This window comes from Meleagris gallopavo, chromosome 10 (assembly GCF_905368555.1).
Source record: "Meleagris gallopavo chromosome 10, MGAL_WU_HG_1.1, whole genome shotgun sequence".
NCBI lineage: Eukaryota > Metazoa > Chordata > Aves > Galliformes > Phasianidae > Meleagris > Meleagris gallopavo.
Genome location: NC_139413.1, coordinates 18,635,062 through 18,658,519, shown reverse-complemented (window position 1 = coordinate 18,658,519; position 23,458 = coordinate 18,635,062). Strand labels below are relative to the sequence as shown.

Genomic DNA, 23,458 nt, shown 5'->3' with positions numbered 1-23,458 from the left:
ATGGAAATCTGTATTGCGTTTCAGCCAAATACACAGGTTGACCAATACTTCCTCTTCTCTTTTCTGGCCAATGACTTTTGTTAAAATATGTTAAGACACTGAAGGGACACACTGTTCTTCCTGGTCCTATTTTTACACTTAGGCAAGACACAGGAAAGGAATTTGAAAGAATATTAACTTAACTAAGCAGAACTGTCTTTGCTGCTACTGGAAAACACATGACCTGGAGGGCTTATTCTGTTATCTCAAATATCCCACATTTTAGGTAAATTAGAAAATCTGTCTTGAATTAATTTAAACTTCAACACGATGATGCTGCTGAAGCACAAAATTCTAATAAAAAAAATGGAGATAAAAGACCGGCTAAGTCTCTCCTTTATCATTGAAAATCACCATCTGAGTCCACAGCAAAAAGAAGCTTCCCCTTGCTTTACTTTTCATCTCCACAATATGCAGAGTTTGTAGGGGAGAAAAGAGAACAGCGACTCCATGAATTTTCCCAGACTCGGGCCACATCATACAGACAAGTCTAGCAATATCAGAGGAGCTTTTACTGATGATCCAAACCAGCCAGAAAAGACTATCTCTGACCTAGCTGAGCAAAAGTTCAATTTTGTTCCAAGTGTGTTTTTGCTATGCATAGTAACTGAGGCTCTAACAACACCTGCCAGCACATGAAACATCAGAAAAATCAGTGGGAAGATATTTTTAAAACAAACAATTAACATGGTAGCATACCAACACAGCAGTTCCATTATTTAGCAGCCACTACAGTTAAATTCATATTTTGTTTCATTTCACTGTTCCTTTCAGCATGTTTAAATTAAAGAGAACGTATCTGCATTTGTCTAAATTGTTATGCTTTTCGACAAGCACTTTCTAAAATGTGCAGGGTTTTTAAGTCCCAATATTTCTACACCTACAGAATGTATTTTTGTTTTTTCAGTTCATGAGTCACGTAATGTACCATCCAGCTATAATTTCTAATGAGAATATTTAGTTCACTACAAGAATCTGTCAAAGTAACAGTGGCAATGTCTGTTTCCTGTCAGACATTGCCATCAGACCTTCTTCTACCATACTCCCTGTAGTTGAAGCTTCCCACTTCACTTTTTTTCTATGCCTTTTTACTCAAATTCAACGTAGATAGTCACCTGGAACTAAAGAAATATTGTTTCTAAGAGGCTTTTGCAGATCATTTAGTTAGACCTCCCAGTACTAGGTTAGGTCAGTCACAGCTTCACCAGTTGCCTTCAAAACCTCACCAACCTCTCCACATAACATGTTTTTCGAAGAGGACAACTTTTCTCCTAATGATAAACCTGAACCTTCCAAGCTGCAACCTACAGCCAATATCCCTTGGTCAGAAGAGAGTTTACTATCTCTAACAGCATTTCAAACTGCTGTAGTTTGCCACTACAATTCCTGTCTTTACAAGCCTAAGTCCAGTTTCCTCAATCACCTTTCAAGGCTGGGTGCTTAAGGTCCTCAGCATCTTGGCCCAATTCCTACTGACCCCTCTCCTGGATCTCAGCACCTTTCTTGAAGGGGAAGGCCAAAAGTCAGGCAGAGTATTTCAGGTGAGACTCCACTAGCACTGATCAAGGAGAAATAGTAGTAACATTGCTCAATCTGCTAACAATCTCATGTACCTCAGCAGGCAGATTGCCTTACTGGTGATGACAGCCTGTTGTTGGTTTCTACGCAACTTCATGTCCACCACAGCTCCTCAGATTCTTTAAAGGGCTGCTAATCAGCCTGCCAGCCTCCAGCCTCTGCTGGTACAAAATAACAAGAAAACAAACAACAAAAAAGAAACTTAAGCATTTCTACATTGCAAAGAGGATATATTGATACCAATAATAGACTAAGTTTAAACACGCTATATCCTGGGCATTCAGAATATTCATCTTAAAAACTACATTATGCGTTTTCAAGAAGTGATTTGCTGTGCAATCAGCTCCCCCCTAGACACTAAATGTTGCATTTTTTCTTTGGATACAGCATCATCAGTAACACATTTGTACAAAGCAGAAAACAGATATACACAATGGACAGCAAAACAATACACTACATAACTTAACCATTTTCTCTTCTTTTACCAGTTGGGTATCCTCCTTTGTTCCTCTCTCTGCAGCTGGCTCTGAGCAGCCATGGCAGAACTGAGCAGCATTCCAAATCGGCCGACTGCCAGCAATAAATGCTTTAGGAGATCCGATGGCTCTCCTGTCAGCACACGTCTAGGTAACAGTATACTATTAAGCACATTAGAGGGCTTTTCTTCACATTAGCTGCACAGAACACATACAGCTCTTAAGCTTTTTCTGTCTAATCTTCTACAGTATTATTTCCTTTTTGTTTTGTTTTTACAGGCAGCCTGTATCATTTTTGTCGTGATTTTGGTTCTGTTTGTTTTTGTTAATGGCAGATGAAACCTCATGTTCAAATCCTAACACTTAGCTACATTACATTCTTTGAGGTCAAGGTACTGCAGGCTATGGAGTCTGCTGACATTGAACAAGGAATCGATGACTGTGTGACCTGAAAGCAGACAACCTTTTAATTTGCATTTGGTATTTCATGATTTGTATTTCCATTCTTCCTTATATCCCGGTTCTAGTATTAGGACCAGAAAGGACTTAGCTCCTGTCCACTGTAGACCACTGCATATTAAACAGAGCAGCCTATATTAAGTTCTTTGATTGTACAGCTTTTGCAGCTAGAATTATTTTGGTGTTCTATTCCTAGGAACAGAAACAGCAGCAGCAAGGCAAGCCACTTGTCAAGTAAGCCACTAACTCCAAAATATATAGGACAGACATAGGGACACTATCACCTTCCACTCAATTAAGTGTGCAGTAGTACCATTATCTGCCAGATATACTCACACAAGAGACATTCCTGGATTTGTAAGCTATCCCTGGCTGCAAAGCTGAACAGCAGGCTGGACAACCCAGGCTTGTAATGTTCCAAGGTGGTTTCTAATCCAAATACCTGACACAAAATCCAGTATCTCAGACACTTGCCAAATCCAGTTTTCTGATTACCTCACTCTCCTCTTGTTGGGAAAAGACAGATGCAGTAGCTCCGAGCATGCTACAAGCTATAAGCTCTCTTTCTCTTTGCAGTCTTCAAGGGACAAGGCTAAAGCAGGAACAGAATCAGCTTGGAGTGAGGTACAACCATACCCCTCCTCATCTTTCCTTCTCAGTTAATTTAGATTTTCTGTAGTGTTTTACTTGGTTTACTAAAACAGCAAAGAGCTAAAAACACTTAATGCAAAAAGGTTTTTAAAAGAAATCTCAGTTTTTTTCCATACCCATGTTTATATGAATTTTAGTTTATAAAAATCTTGGAATGGCCTTAATCATCAATGTTATATATACTAAACAATGTTACACAATCACCCAAGATTTTCTTTACAAAATAATTCAGCAAAAACTGGTTGCATGAGATATTTCTATTTCCTAAAAAATTAAGCAGCACATTTTTCAAGAACATCTGCAAGAGTTGGTCCTTGTACGGGATAAAGTAAGTAAATAAATAACTTGTCAGCAGAATTATTATGCTAAAAAAAAAGTGTCTTCTGAAGGCCGATAGTAAATAGTCATTGGTGAAAATTGGACTTTGACTTTTAAAATCCAACCTTCAGTATTTAGATAGAACACGTTCTCCAGCCCCACATCTCACTGGCTGTGCCTGCGTCCAGCAAGGTTTATTAACTTAATCTCAGCAATTGTTTTCTCTATTATCTAAAAGATATTTCCTGCTAATGTTTACAATCTACAGAGTAGATACTACCAGCAACAGACTACATACAGTTGAAAACATCACAATGCCAACCTGTTACAACTTAGAAATTTCAACCTCTCAAGATGACTTATGTAAAAGAACAAAGCCCTCAGTGTTGCTCAGGACCTTTGCAATACACGTGTCTGTTCACGGGCATGTATACATAAAGGATAAATATGAAACTGAGGTAAGAATTAAGTTTCTTGGTCCATTAATTACAGATAATGAGGCCAGATTTCTCCTTCACCATCTGCATATGGAATAACTAAAGGTTACAGAAACAATAGAACCTCTCCAACTGCACAGTAATATGCTCAGGAAAAAAAATGTGAGGAAAGCACAAACGCAAGCAAGAGTCAAAAGAAATTTTGCACACTATATATTATCAAATATATAGAGGAAGTAAAGAGTTCAGATTTTGTCAAGCAGCTTTTAACTTGTTATCGCAAGCACCACTTCTTCCAGTATGAATATCAAAGTGCTTTAATATATGAAATCCTTCTACCTCACTCATAGTACAAATACAAATTTTACTCTAATTCTGGAGTTAATAAAAGCCAAAAGCATATGATGATAATTCAGCATGTTGGATCCTTACCACAATGAAACTAAGGGAAAAAAACCTTCTTTCTGCATTTTAAATACATCTCTGCTGCAATTTTTCTGTCTACCCTAAAGAGACTACACATTCTAATAAAATCTTATTGTAAAACTTTGTGTACATGTTTACTATTTGTAACTAGCACATGTATTGGCTGTTGGACAATTGAGATTTCATGGGGTGCAGGTTATATGTGCAGCGTTTTATGTCAAATATTGCTGGGTTTACCTTTTATACTTTAAGGTCTCCCTGCCTTATTTACTAAGAAAACAAGTCCACAACAACAGCAGCACCACAAACGTAGCCTGCATTTATAGGGGCTAGGACAAATGCGGCAAACACACCCATCTTAAATGATGAATATTTAAGTCACTTTGAAATGAAAAAATTTCCATTTCAGTAAATACACAGCACTGAAAAGTACTCAACTTTCACTACAGAGCTGCAGTTGTTGTCTTATTACAGAGCCCTAGTCTGAAACATGATAATAAAGCATTTATGAACACGCTGCACTCCTCGTGAAATAAAGGCCTGAAAGACAGATATAAGCAGGGAAAACAGCACCACAGAAGAACACTTGCTGTCTCACACTGACTGCTAAGCAGCTGACAACACATTCACTGCAGCACTCACACAGCAGTGCAGGCAGGGGCTGCTTCAGCAACACGGCAGTGCCACAATGCCATCACCTTCTCGGAGAGCTGGCAGCCTGGGTTCCACTGGGAAGCCATATGAATTCTGAATAAATTAGGACTTATGACAAAAAAAATTGTCAATGCTGATGACTCTCCATAAATGGAAGGTCCCAGGAATTTCTGCTGATCTCAAGAATGCGCTTTGTTAGAATTTAAATAGTTTTGCTAATAGCTTGCAGCTATGAAAAGGTGTTGATCAACTACTGTCCAGCTTATCTTTAGTAAAGCTGCCTTTCAACAAGAGGGCTTTTCACAGGAAGGAGGAGGTAGAGAAAATCTAGTAAAAGATTGAATTATTGAGAAATTATGGTCTAAATTCAACACAATGGTATACCTACTACAACATAATGTCTTGTTACAATGACGTCCAGGAGCACAATGGAAGTGTGTTTCCAGGCTTGAGTGGTTTTCTTTCCGTTGTTCATTGTTGTTTGTTTAACGCATAATAGAGCCAATGATCTAATAAATATAGCACTGTGACCATTACAGACCAGCTGTATACATTACATCTCAAAGGTGAATTTCTACTGGAATTTTATACACTTAACTGTTCAGGACAATAACTTGATGGTGTGGTATTTTAACTTGCCATCTAAAACCTGCTTTTCTTGTAAATATATTATCTAACTGCATGTATATGATACTGCTGCAGAGGTAAGCAAATCCCAAGTGCAACTGGCGAAGGATAAATGGAAAGGATAATGGGAGAGATTCTGAGGGCCAGGCAACGTACAGCTGACTCTCTGGAAAGGCCCTCAAAGGATATCAGCAGGCCCTTCTGCCAGCACACAAACACCACAAGCTTTTCCACTTCCTCTGCAGGTCACAATCTCAGCTGCCAGCCTACACTACCTAAAAGGCAGATACACATCTCAGCAAAGAAAAGAACGCACCTTTTCTTGCACGTGGAAAGAGAAGTTCTATGACACTCCTAACTAATATACATATACATATATATATATATATACACACACACATAATTACAGAGGTAAAAATAAATAAAGAATGTGTTCTAATTTAGCAAAAGACACATTTTCCCCAAGCTTACTAATCTGGCAAGAAGTATTTTGCAAGGTGATTTATTTGCTTGCACCACCTAGTGGGGTTGAGTTTCATCTGACAAAAATGCAGGTTTTGGCCATGCTCCTGCCTCATGACACAGAATCACAGAATTGTAGGGGTTGGAAGGGACCTCTAGAGATCATCGAGACCAACCCCCCTGCCAAAGCAGGTTCCCTACACCAGGTTGCACAGGTAGGCATCCAGGCGAGACTTGAATATCTCCAGAGAAGGAGACTCTGCAACCCCCCTGGGCAGCCTGTTCCAGTGCTCCGTCACCCTCACTGTGAAGAAGTTCTTACGCACATTCGTGCGAAACTTCCTATGCTGCAGCTTATGTCCGTTTCCCCAGTGACAGACCATGTGACTGACACCAGTGACAGACCATGCTTCTCACAATGTGCTCAGTATCTCAAGCCTGCATGACCCACCACAGCACCACATTTCTGGGTTTCCACACATCTACAAAAGCATATTAAAAAAGAAGTGCTAGAAAACCATTCCTGTTTTAGTTGTGCTAAACATGTTCAGCAGGAACTTAACTGAGTCATCATAGAAAACTACTTCACAATGTAATGTATATGAGTTTTCTTATCTCAAGTGTACACCAATACAATAAAAAACCTCAACAGCCTTAACAGACTGCATTGTGAGATAATAAGGCTTCATGCTGTGATTTGATTCTGCAGGGCTTTTTGGATCAGATCTCTGGCAGAGGTGGGCACACTGAGCAAAATGCTCTGGCTGCAGGAAGGATTTGGGAGCAGCAACCACCTGCAATGGCTCTGAGTGCAGCAGCAACCAAGCCCCCACACTGCCCCAGTGCTAAGTTGGCACCATCATAACCCACTGCTCCGACACAGAACTTTTATCACTTGAAGCTCAGCCACGCTGGACTTTACCAGTTTAAGTTCCTAATTTAATGTAGACATATATATATTTGCAATCACTAGCTCTTCAGAAACAATACTTCAGAATCAGAAGAACAGAAGAAACAGACACCAGTTAAGAACTGCACTGAATCAGGCAAAGCCCCAAGGCACAGCACGGATAGCTGGTACCAGCCACTTGTACCATGCCAGCATATTGTAGTACAAGTGGCAACCAAGCAGGTACTAACACAGTCCTGAGAACAAGAAGCAAGTCAGGCAGTATTTTAAATAAAGGACAAAGTATTTTTTGTTTCTTTTGTTGAACTTAAACGTTCAGAATGCTTCAATGTTCACACTCTCTCAAGATGGAACATTGAAGTGCATGTTCCACTTTCAAAGTTTTCTTATTTACTTAAGGTTTCAATGTGGACCACTCTGTGAGGACTAAAACCAAATTTCAAATTTAATAGCTGCACAGAAAGTAGGAAAGAAATGATCTTGCAATCTTATCACATGTACATTTAATATTAACCCACGTAACAACTAATTCTGCCCAACTGTGAAGCAATATATAGGCAAAATACCAGGCGTAATACACAGAATGAAGAACTGCATTTAAAAAGACAAAAAGCAAAGCATGGCATATAAATTAAAGAGGACAGGCTCAGACACAAAGACATGGGAAAGTGACTGTGCAGACTGCATAAATCTGTTTTATACAGGACATTCTGCCCCCCTTCAGCTTACCAACATTGTCCATTCATGAAATTCTGCCCAAGAACTAAAAAGCTACCTATGCCAATCCTATGCAGTCAGTTGACCTAACAAAATCCCACAGAGAACTCATGGTATTTCTACTGTGGGACCACTCTCATCAGGCAAACTTTCAGTCTAACCATTGTTTATATCAGGAGAGGCATTCTTAAAGCTTCATCGGCCATAGGTGAACATTGTAGCCTTAAACTCTGTTGAGAAGAAAATAAGCAGAAGTATCTCATACAACTGTCACCCGTTCTTCACGAAATTCACAAAAATGTCTCTTTAATAGAGTCTAATGGATTCCAACACTAAAACTTTATCAATAACAGTCCTCTTATTTTTATTTTAAGGGCAATCAGCTGCTGATTATGGATTTTGAAGGGATAAAAGCTCAGTATTAATCATGTTTGCCTTAAAATTTCATTTTCATTTTTTAATGCTTTATCAAATGGCCCTCACATTTTCTGTTACATTTCTCCACTATTTACTTAGCTTCTGTCTAAAGCCCTGGTGGTTGCTATGGTAACTTCAGCTTTTTTTTCCCCCACTGTTCATGCAGGTTTTCATCAAACCCAATGATTTTTTTTTTTTTAATCTTATCTGCTCAATAACAATAGTTCCTTGACTAAAGTGCTGTATAGTGTACTGATGAGAATCTGGCTATTTCACACTCGTAACTGGAAAAAAAGACTTACGCTTTACTACTTTTTGAAAGCTAGCAATTGAGGCTTTTTTTTTTTTTTTAATGTCTGAGTACAATTACTTACTTATTTTAATCTGAAATCTATTCACGTAAAATACACTAATTCAGAGACTAGTATATGTAGGACAAAGCAATTTTTAAAAATAGTAATGTTTAAGAAACTTGTGCGGCAACTTACTAAAACAAGTTGGGTTTTGGCATCTTTTTTGTTTTGTTTTTTAAAGAAAACTGGCCACCGTTGTTTTAAGTAGATTAGGCAGGACACAAATAAACAAAATGAGCATTGAGCAATTTTTTTTCCTGCAACTGCTAAATGCGCTTAAGTGCTGCACTACCACTGCAGATCAGCATCAGTTCAAATCACTCTTTCATATAGGAAACGTTTCCTGTCACTTTCAGAAATTATCTCTCCACATTAGAACATAGTCAGTTCTCAAGTTGGTCTAGAACATACAAGAAAAACTGCATATGCCAGCAAACAGATGAAGTACATGGTAATGCTTGAGCCATCTTCAAATGCTTTTCACTCAGATTCTTACATTTATTTTTTCAAGATTATATAAGTTCGGGAGTAAATTCTTTTTTTTTTTTTTTTTTTCCTTGAGGTTTTGTTTTTTTTTTCTTGAATGCATAGGAGATGTTCTTTTGATATTTCCTATAGGATAATGTCATATTTTTCTACTCCACACAGGAAGCACCTCTTGCAAGTGTTTACCCCTCTACTCATGAAAAGTAACTCCAGTACAAGTATTCAGACAAACACTGGGCTGATTAAACTACAAAAGGTTTATTCAATCCACATGACTGAACACTAAAAATAGAAATACACACCAAGCTATTAACAATAAACAGATCAACTACTTCACTCATTAGTTAAGTTCCAAAAGTAGCACTCATCTCTAAAGTTTTAATCCAATGTGGACATCTGGCCCCTAAGTTACTCCTGAATATATTACAGGCAGTGCTGTGCTGGAGACAGCTAGGTCCAGTTGACAAGAGTAGGCTATGGAAATGACCTCTTATAAGCAATGGCTTTTAACCCTGCTTCCCTCTTTATGTTGAGCTGAGCTTGATTTGACCAAAACTGCTTCTTCAGCCCATCCCATCATCTCCCAGCCACCCTCGGGGCAGACTCTCACAATCCAGCCATTCCACAACCTCAGGCAGCTTACCAGTGTCACCCTTTGCTGTCTTGCTCTCTTGGCCATCTTTCAAACCGAGTGATAACTTCCTGTGAAACACATCCAGTTGCACAGCTAGAGCATCAAACTGGTTCTGTGTTTGACATTTGGAGAAGCAGAGGACTGCAGACCTGCTCAATATGTAATGCAGGTCTCCAATTAGCCTCCTCAGTTACCACACTTCTGCAGCTGCCATAACTCTGGGCCATAATTTAAAAAATAAATGGTAAGAACCCAGTTAGCATGGAAGTTTTTATCCTCTTTGGAACACTGATGTTTGAAAACAGTTTGAAAACTGCAACAGAGCTGAAAACCAGAATAATTTGCATTTAATACTGTTGCTCTCTTAAGCACAATCAAAAATACTAGCAAAATATATGAAGGATTTACAAACTAAGAAAGTTACTACATCAAAGAATTTGGACTAAGAGCAATTGTCCGTTAGTTTATTTGGGAGTGAGTTGCATTCAATATTCATTTGCCCAAACAGTTTGTCTTTTTATCACAGATTATGGATAGGAAGACGATCCTTTGTTTCAGCTTTTAAAATCAAAAACAGTTTATGGTTTTTTGACTTAGCAACATGTAAATTGCTGCTATTTCTGATTACAGACTTCATGACTTGCTCCTCTCTTGCTATTTTTTTTCCAATTCAGTCTGAAGGGAATCATACCCAGAAATTATATTTTTACTTCACAAAGACAGCTATTGATGACAACATTCTACAATTTCCTTCACTTCATTCCCATAATTTTTTTCATCTTAAATTTCTAGTTAATTAAGTTTTATTATATAAATATTCTTTTGTACAATTCTGATTGCATTTAGCAAAATAATCTGATCACCAGGTGAGCACAGTAGGCACAAAACGCATTAATACATTAATTAATTCCTGTTTCAATTTATATTACACCATCTTTACTGAGACTTGAGTTTGCTACAGTGTGCAGGTTGCATATTCAATTGGCACATTAAAAGAATATGGGATTTCCTCTGGAAGTGGGATTTCCTTTATAACAATATCTTTATTAGCCATAGTTTCTGTAGCTTTTTCTCTTACGCTCAGCTAGATAGAGGCAACAGTGACATTGAGATTATATCTGCTCCATACCTGCATTTTTTAATATAATCATTTACACATATAAAGAGCTTCCCCCTACCATTTCCCTTTTTCCCCCTAGTCTCAGTATATCTTGTAAAGGACAGCTATTTTAGTCTTCATTTCACATCTAGAGAAAGAGGGAAGAAACAGCTCGAAACCAGTAAGAGACAATTATCTAGAATATCTACAAACTCAACTAAGTATGCTTTGGGTGACATACCATCACAAATAAATTCCATGCCAGACTACTAATCACTATTATTCTAATACATCTTTTGCATCTATTATTACCTGCCATAAAACTCATGTATGTGTACACAAATTCAACACAGCGATAATCTCTTAAGATCTGCACTGTAATTTAAAATGCTTTATATTTAGAATTAGATGATTTAACAACAGTCATAATTTGGCACATAATTACCAAATGACTCGTATACTCCCTCTTGGTGTTAAAGAAATAATTATGTTTGCATAAAACCCTGATAGTCCAATGCAATATGGATTTTGTAACTAACGTTAGCCTCTGTTAGCAGACTAATGTCAGATCTCTGTTAGCAGAACATGTACCCCACTACCACAGTTTATCCCCACTCCATCACCAGACTGGAAGCACATCCTCTCCATGGCCTTTCAGCTGTCACCAGTGTTACTGGAAACAGCGACGGGAGAAGTTGCTTTCAAGGTGCTTCCTAGATGTTTGCTCATCAGAAACTGAACAATTATACATCATTTAAAATACAACAACTATACATATAATACATCAGAGTGACCACTAACCTAAGCCACCTTCAACACATGGCACGGAAATCGCACCTGCCATAGCAAGAGCACTTCTTTCTTCTGTCCTTCCTAAATTACTTCATACATTGCAGATTCCTATGGAAACTAATATTTTTCAGTAGTACCATTACATTCACAAACCAGGTAGAAATATACTGTTTTAAGGATTTTTTTTCTGTCTGATCACATTTTCTGTGCCTATACAAAGCTTGTGCTTTTAAAAAGTTACAGTACTGTGTACATTTATCTATTTTACAGATACACTATATATTTTTTTATGAAGACATTTATAAAAGCTCTAATCATCTAATAAGATAGAAGCTTAAAATATTTTGTAATAAATTATCCATCAGTAAAACTGTATCAGAGGGAAACCACACACAAAAGAAAAACAAAGTAGGGCACTATCTGACAGCTAAGGAAGCCAGAGAGGTTATGTCCTCTATAGCTGAGATGCAGAGCAGTTTCACTTAGTGGCTGTTCTGCTCCAATTCCCCAGATAAAATTTAGACCTACAGCAAGCAGTCTTCATTCCTATTTTATTCTAGCGGGGAGCCGTGGTTCAGACTCTTAAGTAACCAACAGGAAAAAAAAAAAAAAAAAGCTACTCAGTGGGGAAGTATGAAGTTTAAATATTATATTGTACTTAAATTGAGATAAACCTTTTAATAGCTACTATGTTCATTATTCTCTTTTCACAAACTGAGTCAAAAACTGCTAAATAGGTAGAGATGTAGCTTTTGTCCTACTATTTCAAACAGAAAAATAATATTAAAATTTTAGAGCAGCTAAAACATGCCTATGGCAACGTGCCTCATTTGCAGGTAACATAGAACCAGAAATCACGCAGGAATACAAGTAACTCTGATTTTTATCTCATCTGAATTATTTAATATAATTATAATACAATATACAGTATCCCATCTGTAAAATGTAAACAGCTACAGTGGATTTACAGGAAAAAGCATACCCTTATGTGCTTCTCTTTCACACACTTTGCACTTAAATAATCTTTCCTATTGCATTGAAAATTCGTCCACTCCTATCCTTCAGAGCACTGTGCTGTGCAAAAGGAAATTTAGATGTATAATCTGCAAGGCAGATTTGTCGCTAGTTTTGGAAAGCTTTTGCCAGCAGAACCACAGCCCTGGACTGTAGTTCCAGGAAGTCAGCCATGGGGAAAAGATTGGCATGTCACAACCCTCACCCTCCTGTCCTCTTAAGAGCGCATATGGGCTCTGCACAAACTGCAAAGCAAGGAGCAGCAGCCAGCATGATGCCTTTGGCTGCTCTGGCTAGCCAAGCTAGTGACTCCTAGCCACGGACTGGCTCTGCCTTCTCCATGATACAATGCCCTCAGCAGGGAGCACAAAGACCATCTGCTCGCTCCTTGCAGATAATCTCCTTCCCCGCAAGGGCAGCAGCTCTGCTGTGCCAGTGGAGTATAAATTATACAGATTAACTATGTGGGACCAGATAGTAGCTGGACTACAGAAAACATGCATTTTAGTTGTTTATTCTGATAGCCAATTCGGCTATTCCAAGCAGAATAAACAAGCCCAGCATTGGCTTAAGAACACGTGATGCACCACACCACTAATTACACTTTCAGTACTGGTTAACTGGATGGAGCTATTCAGATTCCTAGTCAAAGAATCTTAGGAGTTGGAAGGGACCTCTGGAGATCCCCAAGTCCAACCCATTGCTAAAGCAAATCCCATAGAGAAGGTTGCACAGGAAAGTGTTCAGGCAGATTCTGCATATCTTCAGAGAAGGAGACTCCACAGCCTCTCCGGGTAGCCTATTCCAGTGCTCTGGTACCCTCAAAATAAAGTTTTTCTTCATGTTCATGGAACTTCTTGTGTTCCAGCTTGTGCCTGTTGCTGTGAGCCACTGAAATGAGCCTGTCCCATCCACTTGACTCTTTAGATATTTATTAGCATTGGTAAGATCACCTCTCAGTCTTTTCCAGACCAAACAGTCCCAAATCTCCCAGCCCTTCCTCATAAGAGGTCTCTCATCATCTTTGTGGCCCTGTTAAATGTAATGCTAAATATGTACTTAAACTTTTTGCAGAATAAGAGGTAGCCCACTTCCACATCTTTTGAAACTGCCCGAATCCAAACATTTGTCATCCACCATCTGTCACTGGAAAACCAATAATCTAATTCATCAACATTTACAAAAGTATATTAAAGTGATGAGCATCAGAGTGAAAACATACACTTAGTCAAGATGAAGACTATAATCTATTGAAGATTATTCCTAGAGATTAACAAAAAAAATTTTGTTATCCTTCAGAGTGCCTAAAAATGTACCAACAGAGCCTACTTTATTCCATCTTTTCCTCCATATCTGGTCCCTGCAGGATTGATTTTGTATCTTTCAAATAGCAATATATGAGAAATTACATGGAAAATATAACTATAAAATTGAAAATGTGCCAATGGGTGTCAGGAGTATGATGCAACACTGTTAAGTGTTTTGATTTCTAATCAAGCATTCTCTCAATATTGGAACAAATTTGTATGTCACCTAGACTTCAGCACCATTTTTTTTTTAACCAGTAGGAATAGAAACTTCAAATAGCTATCATGTAATTCAAAGAGCTTATGCTAAAGCGCCTGTGAATATCAATGTTCAGCATTTATTCCTCCCTTCTCCACAGTAAAGGAAAATCCAGTCACCACTGCATTCTTGTTCTCTCTTGGAAACTACTGGAATGAAGTGCAGTTTGAATACTTAGGGTTCAGGAAGGGGACATCCTGCCCCTCCATTTGCTCCCAAATCCTAATTCCTGCCAGCTACCAAAATACTACTTAAGTGACACTGCTTTCTCACTAATTCCCTATCATACATGAGGAATGAAAGTCGAATTTCCCAAATAATGCAGGTCGGTTCAATTTACATTTTTGGAAGTACAGTGATACCTATTCCTATATCCACAAGAAACATAAATACAGTTTGATTTTGCAAAACCCTAGTAACTTCAGTTTGCAATCAAAATATGTTAGTTCTGTTGATGACACAGGAACATATTGCCTTTACTAACGTACTAATTCTGATACTGTATTACAAAATAGGAACGAGTGTAAACAAACATACATAGTAGGATCTTTCAGCTCACTCTATGAAAGAGAAATTCTGCCTGTCTTTTATGTTCCAAACTGGATCTGACCTCTAGACAGATGAGTAAAGGGTTTTCATACGATTCAGTTCTTTTTCAATATTACGTGAAGTTGTGTCCAATTTAGTCTTCCCCTTTTAACAGTACCTGGCACAACAAAGATGGGCATCAACATTCTATGAAAGCTGAACATCCACAATTATTCCTGAACAGTAACTGGAGCCCAGTGAAGTGACTTGCTAGGATCCAAAAAAATACTACATCGTATCCAATCTCTAGCAATTGTTCCAGCTATCTTTGTATTCCTCCTGTTGTGTATTTTTTTTTTGAGGACATTCAAAACACTTTGCTATGTTTCATTACTTTTTGTTCATTTCTCCTACTGTTTACCAATATCTATCCTTCATGCAATTACAGTCTACTGCTTTTGAAAAAACGCTGAATAAATTCTATTTTGCAGTAAGTTCTTTAGTTATAGCATTTTTTTTTCCTGTAAGATCAATCTTGCCACACAGTTAATATTCTGCTGTCCAACAGATTTCATACAATAAACTTAACAGTAGCTTGAACACTTCGATAGACATATTCGGCATCTGTTGTTCCTCCTCCCACACTTTGTACAGATTTCTGATACCCCTGACCAAGCACATAAAACAATATCACTTTGTAAAGTAATATTATATGGTGCTCAGCAAGCCATCTGTAAACCCATTTCTTATATGATCAGATCTGCTTTTGTAATCACCTCCAGTTTTCTTTCCATCCTTTGATGCAATTGTGGCTTCCCTTCTCTCTCCTTGCCTGAAATTTCCAGTTGTCTATTCAAGCAGCTAACTGGACTGAAAAGATATGCCTAGTAATAATGTGATGCATTTTTTGGATTTCAGCTCTTCTTCTCCTTCCACAACATACATTTATGCTTTTCCTTTCCTTCCCTTTTTATTTTTTTTCATTTTTTTCCCCACTGAAGAACTAAAGCCCCTAGAAAGCTTACTGTGAAGTGTAACTTCTTTGAGTGTAATAAAGTCTTCAGAAATAAGCAGTGCAGAGAAACTTCTTTCTATCAAAGAGATCTTGCAGCTTACTGAAATCAATAATAAGACTTCAAGGACTTAAGTAATAAATTTAACAGCCCTATGGCAAAAACTTTAGTCCTCCAAACACCTGATTTGAGAAATGTATCTCCTATTGGAAGGGTTGGGAATTGCAGACAGATCATTTTACGGTCTTTTAGCCATCAGTTATATAAATGTGTTGTGAAGTCAAAATGCCCCTTCCTCCCCCACAGCTTTGGACAAGATGTAAATTTTCAGTGGCATAAATCTCTGGCCATCTGGAAGGTAATCCCTCAGGCACTCAAAAAACAAGTGTAAGCTTTTTCACAATATCAAAACAGAGAAAGACTAAGAGCTCGTGCATATGCTTTAATACCACATAAAAAAATAGCAGTGTTATTTGAGCCCTGGAGACTTAATTGCTATGTGCCCAGATTCATTTCTGGGGCATAAAGAATGCTAACATATGCTTGGCCACTAAATTCCAAAGACATAACAGTCCCATAATAACTGTTTCAAGATGCCTCTTTGCTTTTTCCCCTATTTTTTTCTATTCCCTTGAAATTTTCTTCTCAAATCACAAAAAAGTACACAACAAACGTTACATCTAAGAAAGATCAATGGTTGCTCTGGTATTTTTGATATGAAGATGATGATAATAATAACAACTAATGTAACTTTACTGAAATTATAATGCTGTCTCAAAGCCCTGAAGAAATACATACATGGAAGTACTTTCTGGTCAGATACAGGACAAACACTACTGCATGGTATTCCTGAGTGGCAAAATACAGAACATAATTATAGAAGTACCTCCTTGAATAGACATTAATTTGAATTTTGTGAGTGGACAGCAAAGCAAGAAAATCAAATTGTGATCTCCACATGAAGAGCAGTAGAAAGTCTAAAGAGCAGTTTAGGGGACTAGAATTAGAAAGCAGCCCGCTCAGCTGTAAAAATAATAGCAGGTAAAGATCACATAAGGGAGAAAAGGTGAAGAAATATTGAGAAAGAAAAAAAACAAGAACGCTACGTATAAAGATGTAAAAAGGAATAGACAAACAATGAAAAATAATCTAGACTGAAAATCCTGCGATTCCTAGATATTCTCAGCTATTCAGATTGTTAAAATCTGCTAAATTTACTGAAGGACTCCTCTGAAATCTGACATCTAACTAATTTAGTCATTACCTGTCTAGTACCTGAAACTATTATAATACATAAGTCAATTTGCAGATGAAAGTCACTTACAGAGAACAAGTCTGAAGTTAATAGAAAGATTACCATTGACTATTATGTACTTTAATCCTTATTTAAAGTGACCTTTGTGGGGCATTCACAGTACACAGCACCTCTGCAGACCAACAGTTTTCTTTTTGTGTGTGTCAATGCCTATTTAAACTCTACGTACATAGGTTCAGAGTAGTAGTCAACTGAAAATGCACTAAATCATCACAGCACAGCCTAGTAGTAATAATTAAAGCTTTGTCACAGAACAAATACAGGATGCCCTACAAACTCCACTAAAGGTAGGAGAAGGGGAAACACATCCAAGATCAAAGAAAACTTGAGCCAAGCTACAGTTTTGCAAAACATATTTTCTTATGAACAACAAAAATCTCTGGCAAAAATTATCATCAAAAAATATTTTAAATTAGTAAAAAAAAAAATCTATTACTCAACTCTGCTTTTATTGCTAAACAGGGAGCGCAATAACCAAGCATAATATTTTTGTATTTTTAAGGCTTTATCAACACAATTTATAGCTAGCAGTTCCTTTTGATATTGGCAGTCATCCTTTTTTTATTTTATAGTCATGTTACACTAGTGAAAATGTATCCTACCATATAATACACAATGGAGGTCACCATTCTGTCAGATTTCCCCTCTGCTGCCATCTGTTGCACAGCAATAAAATGTAATGGGATAGTGGTGGGAAGGTTCAATCTCTACTGCCATGCCACCAACACCCACCTCTGATGTCACAAGCCAAAATAATAATATAGGAAGCATTATTTTTGGAGCAGCTTTCCCATAGAGCTTCTTCTACTACTGCCATTGCAATTGTCTTATCTTGAATTTATCTTTTACATTTGCAAACACAGTAGTGTGTGTACATGCACATATATACACATACATTTATCTTTTCTCAGGCAAGCAGAGAAAAAAAATAAATGTATTTACAAAATACTTTAAGAAATACAGCAGTAATATTTAACTGCCTATGACTTCTTCAAACTCTCTAAATTAGTTGTAGGCTATTAAATCACTTATGGATTAAAAACATCCACAATTAGGAATTCATTTTGTTATAATGGTAAGGCATTAAGGGAAAGTATACTACATGCACAACTGAGCATGCTTCATGTGTGATGTCCAACAAGTGTAAAATAAAAACAGAGCCTCTCCAGAATTTACTTCGAATAAAAAAATAATAATAATTCAACTCCTCCTTCCTCTCCTCATCTAATTTCACTCTAAAGCTGATCAAATAAAGGGGAAAAGAAGCCCAACCCAAAGCAGCTGCCATCGCGGCACGGCTCGGCTGCCTTAGCGCTGCTGCCACCTCCTGGCGCCCGCCCGCCTCTGCGAGCACCTACTCAGAAATTAATGGTGATCTCCAAACAAACCGAGGCACCTGGTCAAAAATTAAACACAGCCTCTGCTATTTTAGGAAAAGTCCACTGCGCTGAGCAGCATCTACCGGCCAAAACAAATTACATATCTGTTCACAAACTGGATCCCTTTGTATTCAGGAACACAAGAACACAACAGCAGCTTCACCCATCAAGCGCATAAAACTGAAAATAGCCAGTAGAAAAGAAGGACAGGAAACAGAAATAAAGTGTTACTATCAAAAAATGTATGGGAGACAGCATTAGTAGCAGTGTATTGCAAATAAACCAATCACTCACAATTATTCTCTATCACACAAGCACCCTTCCTAAGCCAAGTGGCTTAGTTAGAACTCCTCAGTTTTAGGACAACAGCCCCTGAGAGTAATGCACAATTCAGCCCAGCACAATTAACAAATCTGAAGTCCAAACCTCAAAAGCAGGTTGGTTTTATATGATGCTGTGTTTAATTCACCTTCTACTTTCTCTAGGGAAACATTATCCCCTCATTTTCCCAACGTTTTCTCTGTTACACAACTCTTCCTCATGACAGGAGCAGCACAAGAGAAAGTGATCTAACATGCTGTACTGCCACGATCCGAGGCTGAGACACCCCACATTGATCAGAGGTGCCCAGCTCCACACAAACCTGTCTCTAAGACTCACCATCTCGTTCTTCATGTTCACGTTATGCTCTTACAGAGACACACACAGTAACAGCCAGAGCCCCAGGGTCTATGAATGTCATCCAAGTTTTCAAGATGGCAGCTACAGGCCCAGGCAGGAAGAAAGCCTCTGAAATGAACATAGCTTAGACTGAAACTACTACGAAGGAAGGGCAGGGGATTCCTTTTTTTTCCCCTCAGTCTTAAAGCTTTTAGTCTGAAATAGTCACCAACTACTAAACAGATAGAAAGAAAGCTTCTCCTTTTGGTTATTTACTTGTCATTTCTTTGTATGAGCTCAGCTCAAGCAAAGGAAACTCCTAAGGCTGCACTGGGATTATCAGAGCTGGTATCACAATCAGACACTGACCTCGCAGTGCAGGAACTGCTTGTGCTGAGCTTGCACTGAGCCACGCTGCAAAGTAATTGCTAAAGATCTGTGCAACAGAAGAAATGAGCTCTGTAGAAAAAGTCACAGCACAGTGAGTTAGTTGAAACCTCACCCTGTCTGTAAACAGCACAATTCCAAGGCACGGTCATAATTTCACAACAGCATCTTCTCTACCCATTATCTGTGCAGCCAGTGGTTTTGTTTGGTTGTTGTGTTTCAAACAATATGCTTAACTGCACATATTGACCCTTGCAAACTTCACAACAGAAACAATTCCAATCTAACACTGACTGACCAGATCAGAGCTGGGGTCCCTACTTTGTTTCCCTGTTTTGCTCCTTAACACAAATATTTTGTAGCACTCTACTGCCACCAATACGTAGGAACAGAAGGAAAAAGCTAGGAACAGAGAGAAAATGATTCAAAAAAGAAGGAACGAAAGAGAATACATCAAATGTTAAAAATAAAATAACACTGCAAAATATCTTTTAAACAAAAATGTAACAAATACAATACAGAACAAGGAAAAGATTCAAAATTCTGCACAGATTTTCTCAAAATAAGAGCAGCGTGCACAGATTTACAGTGACCTGTGTAACACATCAACATTTGTAGTAGGGGGTATAGATTTCTGATTTCTGTATCAGACACTTCCTTGCAAATACATGTGTTTATTTTAAGGCAAATTCCTAAGGAGTGCAAGTTCCATTCTATGCGACTTTTCTGTTCTTCACAAAGGCTTTTAGAAACACTATTAAACACAAACAAGATTATTTATGACTGGTTTGGAAAGATTAATCAACAAAGATCAGAATTCAATAAGATGAAAATTCATTAAAAAAATATTTTAACATTTGGCATCAATATAAAATAAAATGAAAATAACATCTTCACTATACACTGAAGAAACAAACAAACAAGCAACAATCTTTCATCCTAACAGCAAAACATCCTAGCTCATTCTGAAAGCTGCATAGGAAAAAGTAGCAAATGAGGTACTGAGGTGGTCTATGAAAGCATCCTGTACAATTCATAATTCAGCATTCTGGTATGTAACAAAGTAAGCTTACAAAAAGTTCACTTACTATTTGTATACTAATAGCAAAATAACATTTAATTAGAGCCTTAACCAGAAGATTTCATAACAAGAGATGTATCTCACTATTAGATTTAATTGAAAAGGAAGGTATATAATTTGCAGCTCTGAAATTAAAAAGTCTAAAACCTGATTCTCTTTTAAATTTTCCACAAACTAGAATCCCACACGGTGTCCTAGCAAAAACTTTTTTTTATTTCAGAGGCAAAAGAAAATCTAGTTTCATTAAATTGTTCTAAATTAAGCAAAGAATTATTTAATTTGTATACGGTTAGTACTAGTATGCACAATATAGTAAAAAGCACAATATGAAACTAAATTATAAAATACACTGGACTTAGTGTAGGATAGTATTAATTACAAGGGCCAGAGCTAGCATTATCTTTAAAATTAATGAACCTGATATCCACTAACAACTTAATTCTGAGTGATAGTTAATATTAATTCACATAAATTTATGAGTTAAAAAATCTTACAATCTTGGTTAGAGTTGACAATTTTTTTCTTTCTTCTCTCCTAGAGGAAAGTATTGCGAAAGCTAAAAAATGCATCAGAAATGGCAGTACAATGCCAAATAAACTGCTGTACAAGCACATCTTCCTTTACATGTTTCCAATAGGTGGCAATAGAATACCAAAAATACAAAGGAGTTTATAATTCCTTCTTCATCCGCAAAGAAGTAGAATCCTTGTTAACTCTACCAGCAAATTTGCACTAGCAGCGTTATTCATGTAAATCATTACATATCTGCAACTGAAATTCTCTGGACAGTTAAAGCCAAAAGGCAGAGAATTTGCAGAATAGAAACAAAGCATTTATTAAGAAAACATTAATGAAACAACCCATGCTTTTAACTCAGAGTTTATCCAAAGAAGTAAACTACTATAAAAAGGAATAAAATGTCTCTGCACATTAAACTATCAAAGAAGAAAGAAAATTTTAGACTACTTTCTTTGTTGTTGATGATGATAGCCACACCTTGGTCTTTAGAAGTATTTACTTGCAAGATGGAATGAGGGAGTGGGAATTGTTTTTAAACAGAATGCTTTCAGCTGACAAATCTCAATTTTATCAATAGTAACAGTCCATACTGACTCCTTGGTCCTTTCACAGAAAACAAAGTTCTTCTTCCCTTGACAGTTATAAGACAGTTTTGTTTCTGCTGAACAAAGCTAAATAAAATACTAAATATAATAGATAATGACTACTCACTCGCTTTCAAAGCCAGCTAAATTGCGGTCCAAAGAAATTGTCTCTGTCGTAATTTCCACTTTTCTTACACTGCCAAAGAAGTCTGTTATCAGAACATTTTGAGGGTCTCGCTGGAAGAGATCAGTTCGATGCCCAGGAGTTGAAACACACAAACTTTTTGGACAGACCTGAAACTGGAAACAAATACGGAAAGTCATATCATGTCCCTCATTGATCAACAATTTCTACAGGTACTTTTCAAAATGAAATTATTATAAAATTAAGACAAATACCATACATAAATTTTGGTAGAACCATTTATTTTCGTACGAGCTCCACAGCAAAAAAAAAAAAAAAAAAAGACTGAAATGAAAAGCATTATTAAAAATTGTAAATAAAAAATAATAAAAATTATTTAAAAGCATAAATAGAAAACCTTAATCCTCAGCTATCAATATGAGCGTAGAAATGCTTTTGTGAAAGCCAACTACAACTGACTGATTAAATGTGAAAATGCATTTCTGAATACAGAAGCACCAACACTGCTGTATCTTCCAAAAAGCAGAAGATGGTATAAATTCTTCATGCTTACCAAAGGGAGGCAGGCAAGTTTCACAAGTAGCTAGCTATGAAGGCTTTAAAATTGAATCAAGAATTTAAATTTTGATCAGAAAAAAAAAACAAATCCTTATCCTTATTTCTGGTTTACAGCCTGAATTAATACTCAATGAGGATCTTAAAATATCAAAGGAATACTATGCACATAAAATGCACACAGACATGCATGTAACACCTATAAATCAGCTATCTACTTTTCTATTAATTTTATGTACCTATTAGTTCCACTACCTCCAGCACAAATTCCAACAGTGGGAAACAAAACCAGCACTAACAAATTAAACTAGTTTAAATGGACTCATTTTCTGCAAATGTATCTTTATACTGAATAAAGTAGATACAACGATGACAGATGAGTTGTAATACTTAAGATATCTGACAAAGCAGCATGCCTATTAAGCAGTAAAATTGTTACAAATCCAGAAGTTATTCAAGGCAAAAGCAGTGGATTTTGGATGCAAAATTTTGGATTGGGGGATTTTTGCACAGGTCCTACCACACTGCCCACTGAAGTCTCTAGCATTTTCCATCCAGACAGATTCCTTATTCCAGGGTGCCTCCTAGAGCACATAGCTTGTAATTTAATTAGTAACATTACTTCAAATTGTGTAGCCATGAAAATCAATCAGGGCCCCACTTCCTGGCCTCTGAGCTGGGAAAGCTGAGTTTGTGTCTCAGTTCATAGAAGACATTTCATAACTAAACACACAACCCCGCCAAACACAGGCAGAGACAAACAACCTCTAAGATACAGGTGAAAGGTCTACAGCACCTTGAACAGCTTCTTGACCAAATGCTGCTGCCCATTGAACTGCCTCATGGACAGCCTGCAGGTGTGTGGTAACACCGTTTGTTACGCAAGTCCTTGTGTGTTCCAGCAACAAAGAATACTTACCAGAGTACATTCATGCACGGGACTACCAAGTACACTCATCTTCCTAAAATGACATATTCCAAGTGATTTTCACAAACAGGTCCATTGGTTACATTATATAGATCTTATATACCTGATTCTGTCGTGAGTCAGCTGGTTGCACTCTCAGGACAGAATCACAGGTCCTAGTTAGCTCAGTGCAGATGCAGCCTCAATTATCACAGATGCTGACTGATAAAACCTGTAAGTTTCCGTTCCATACTCTTAGCAGAAATTCTT

The 23,458-nt window shown here is 37.4% G+C and overlaps 1 protein-coding gene across 1 annotated transcript in view; it reads right to left on the bottom strand.

The window, feature by feature from the left end:
* PIGK (phosphatidylinositol glycan anchor biosynthesis class K) overlaps nucleotides 1-23,458 on the bottom strand; it is a 64,720-nt gene that overhangs the window by 28,040 nt on the left and 13,222 nt on the right. Inside the window, exon 9 of the mRNA XM_085231616.1 lies at nucleotides 21,709-21,881. Coding sequence (XP_085087742.1) covers nucleotides 21,709-21,881 — 173 coding nt within the window. The remainder of the gene's footprint in view (nucleotides 1-21,708; nucleotides 21,882-23,458) is intronic.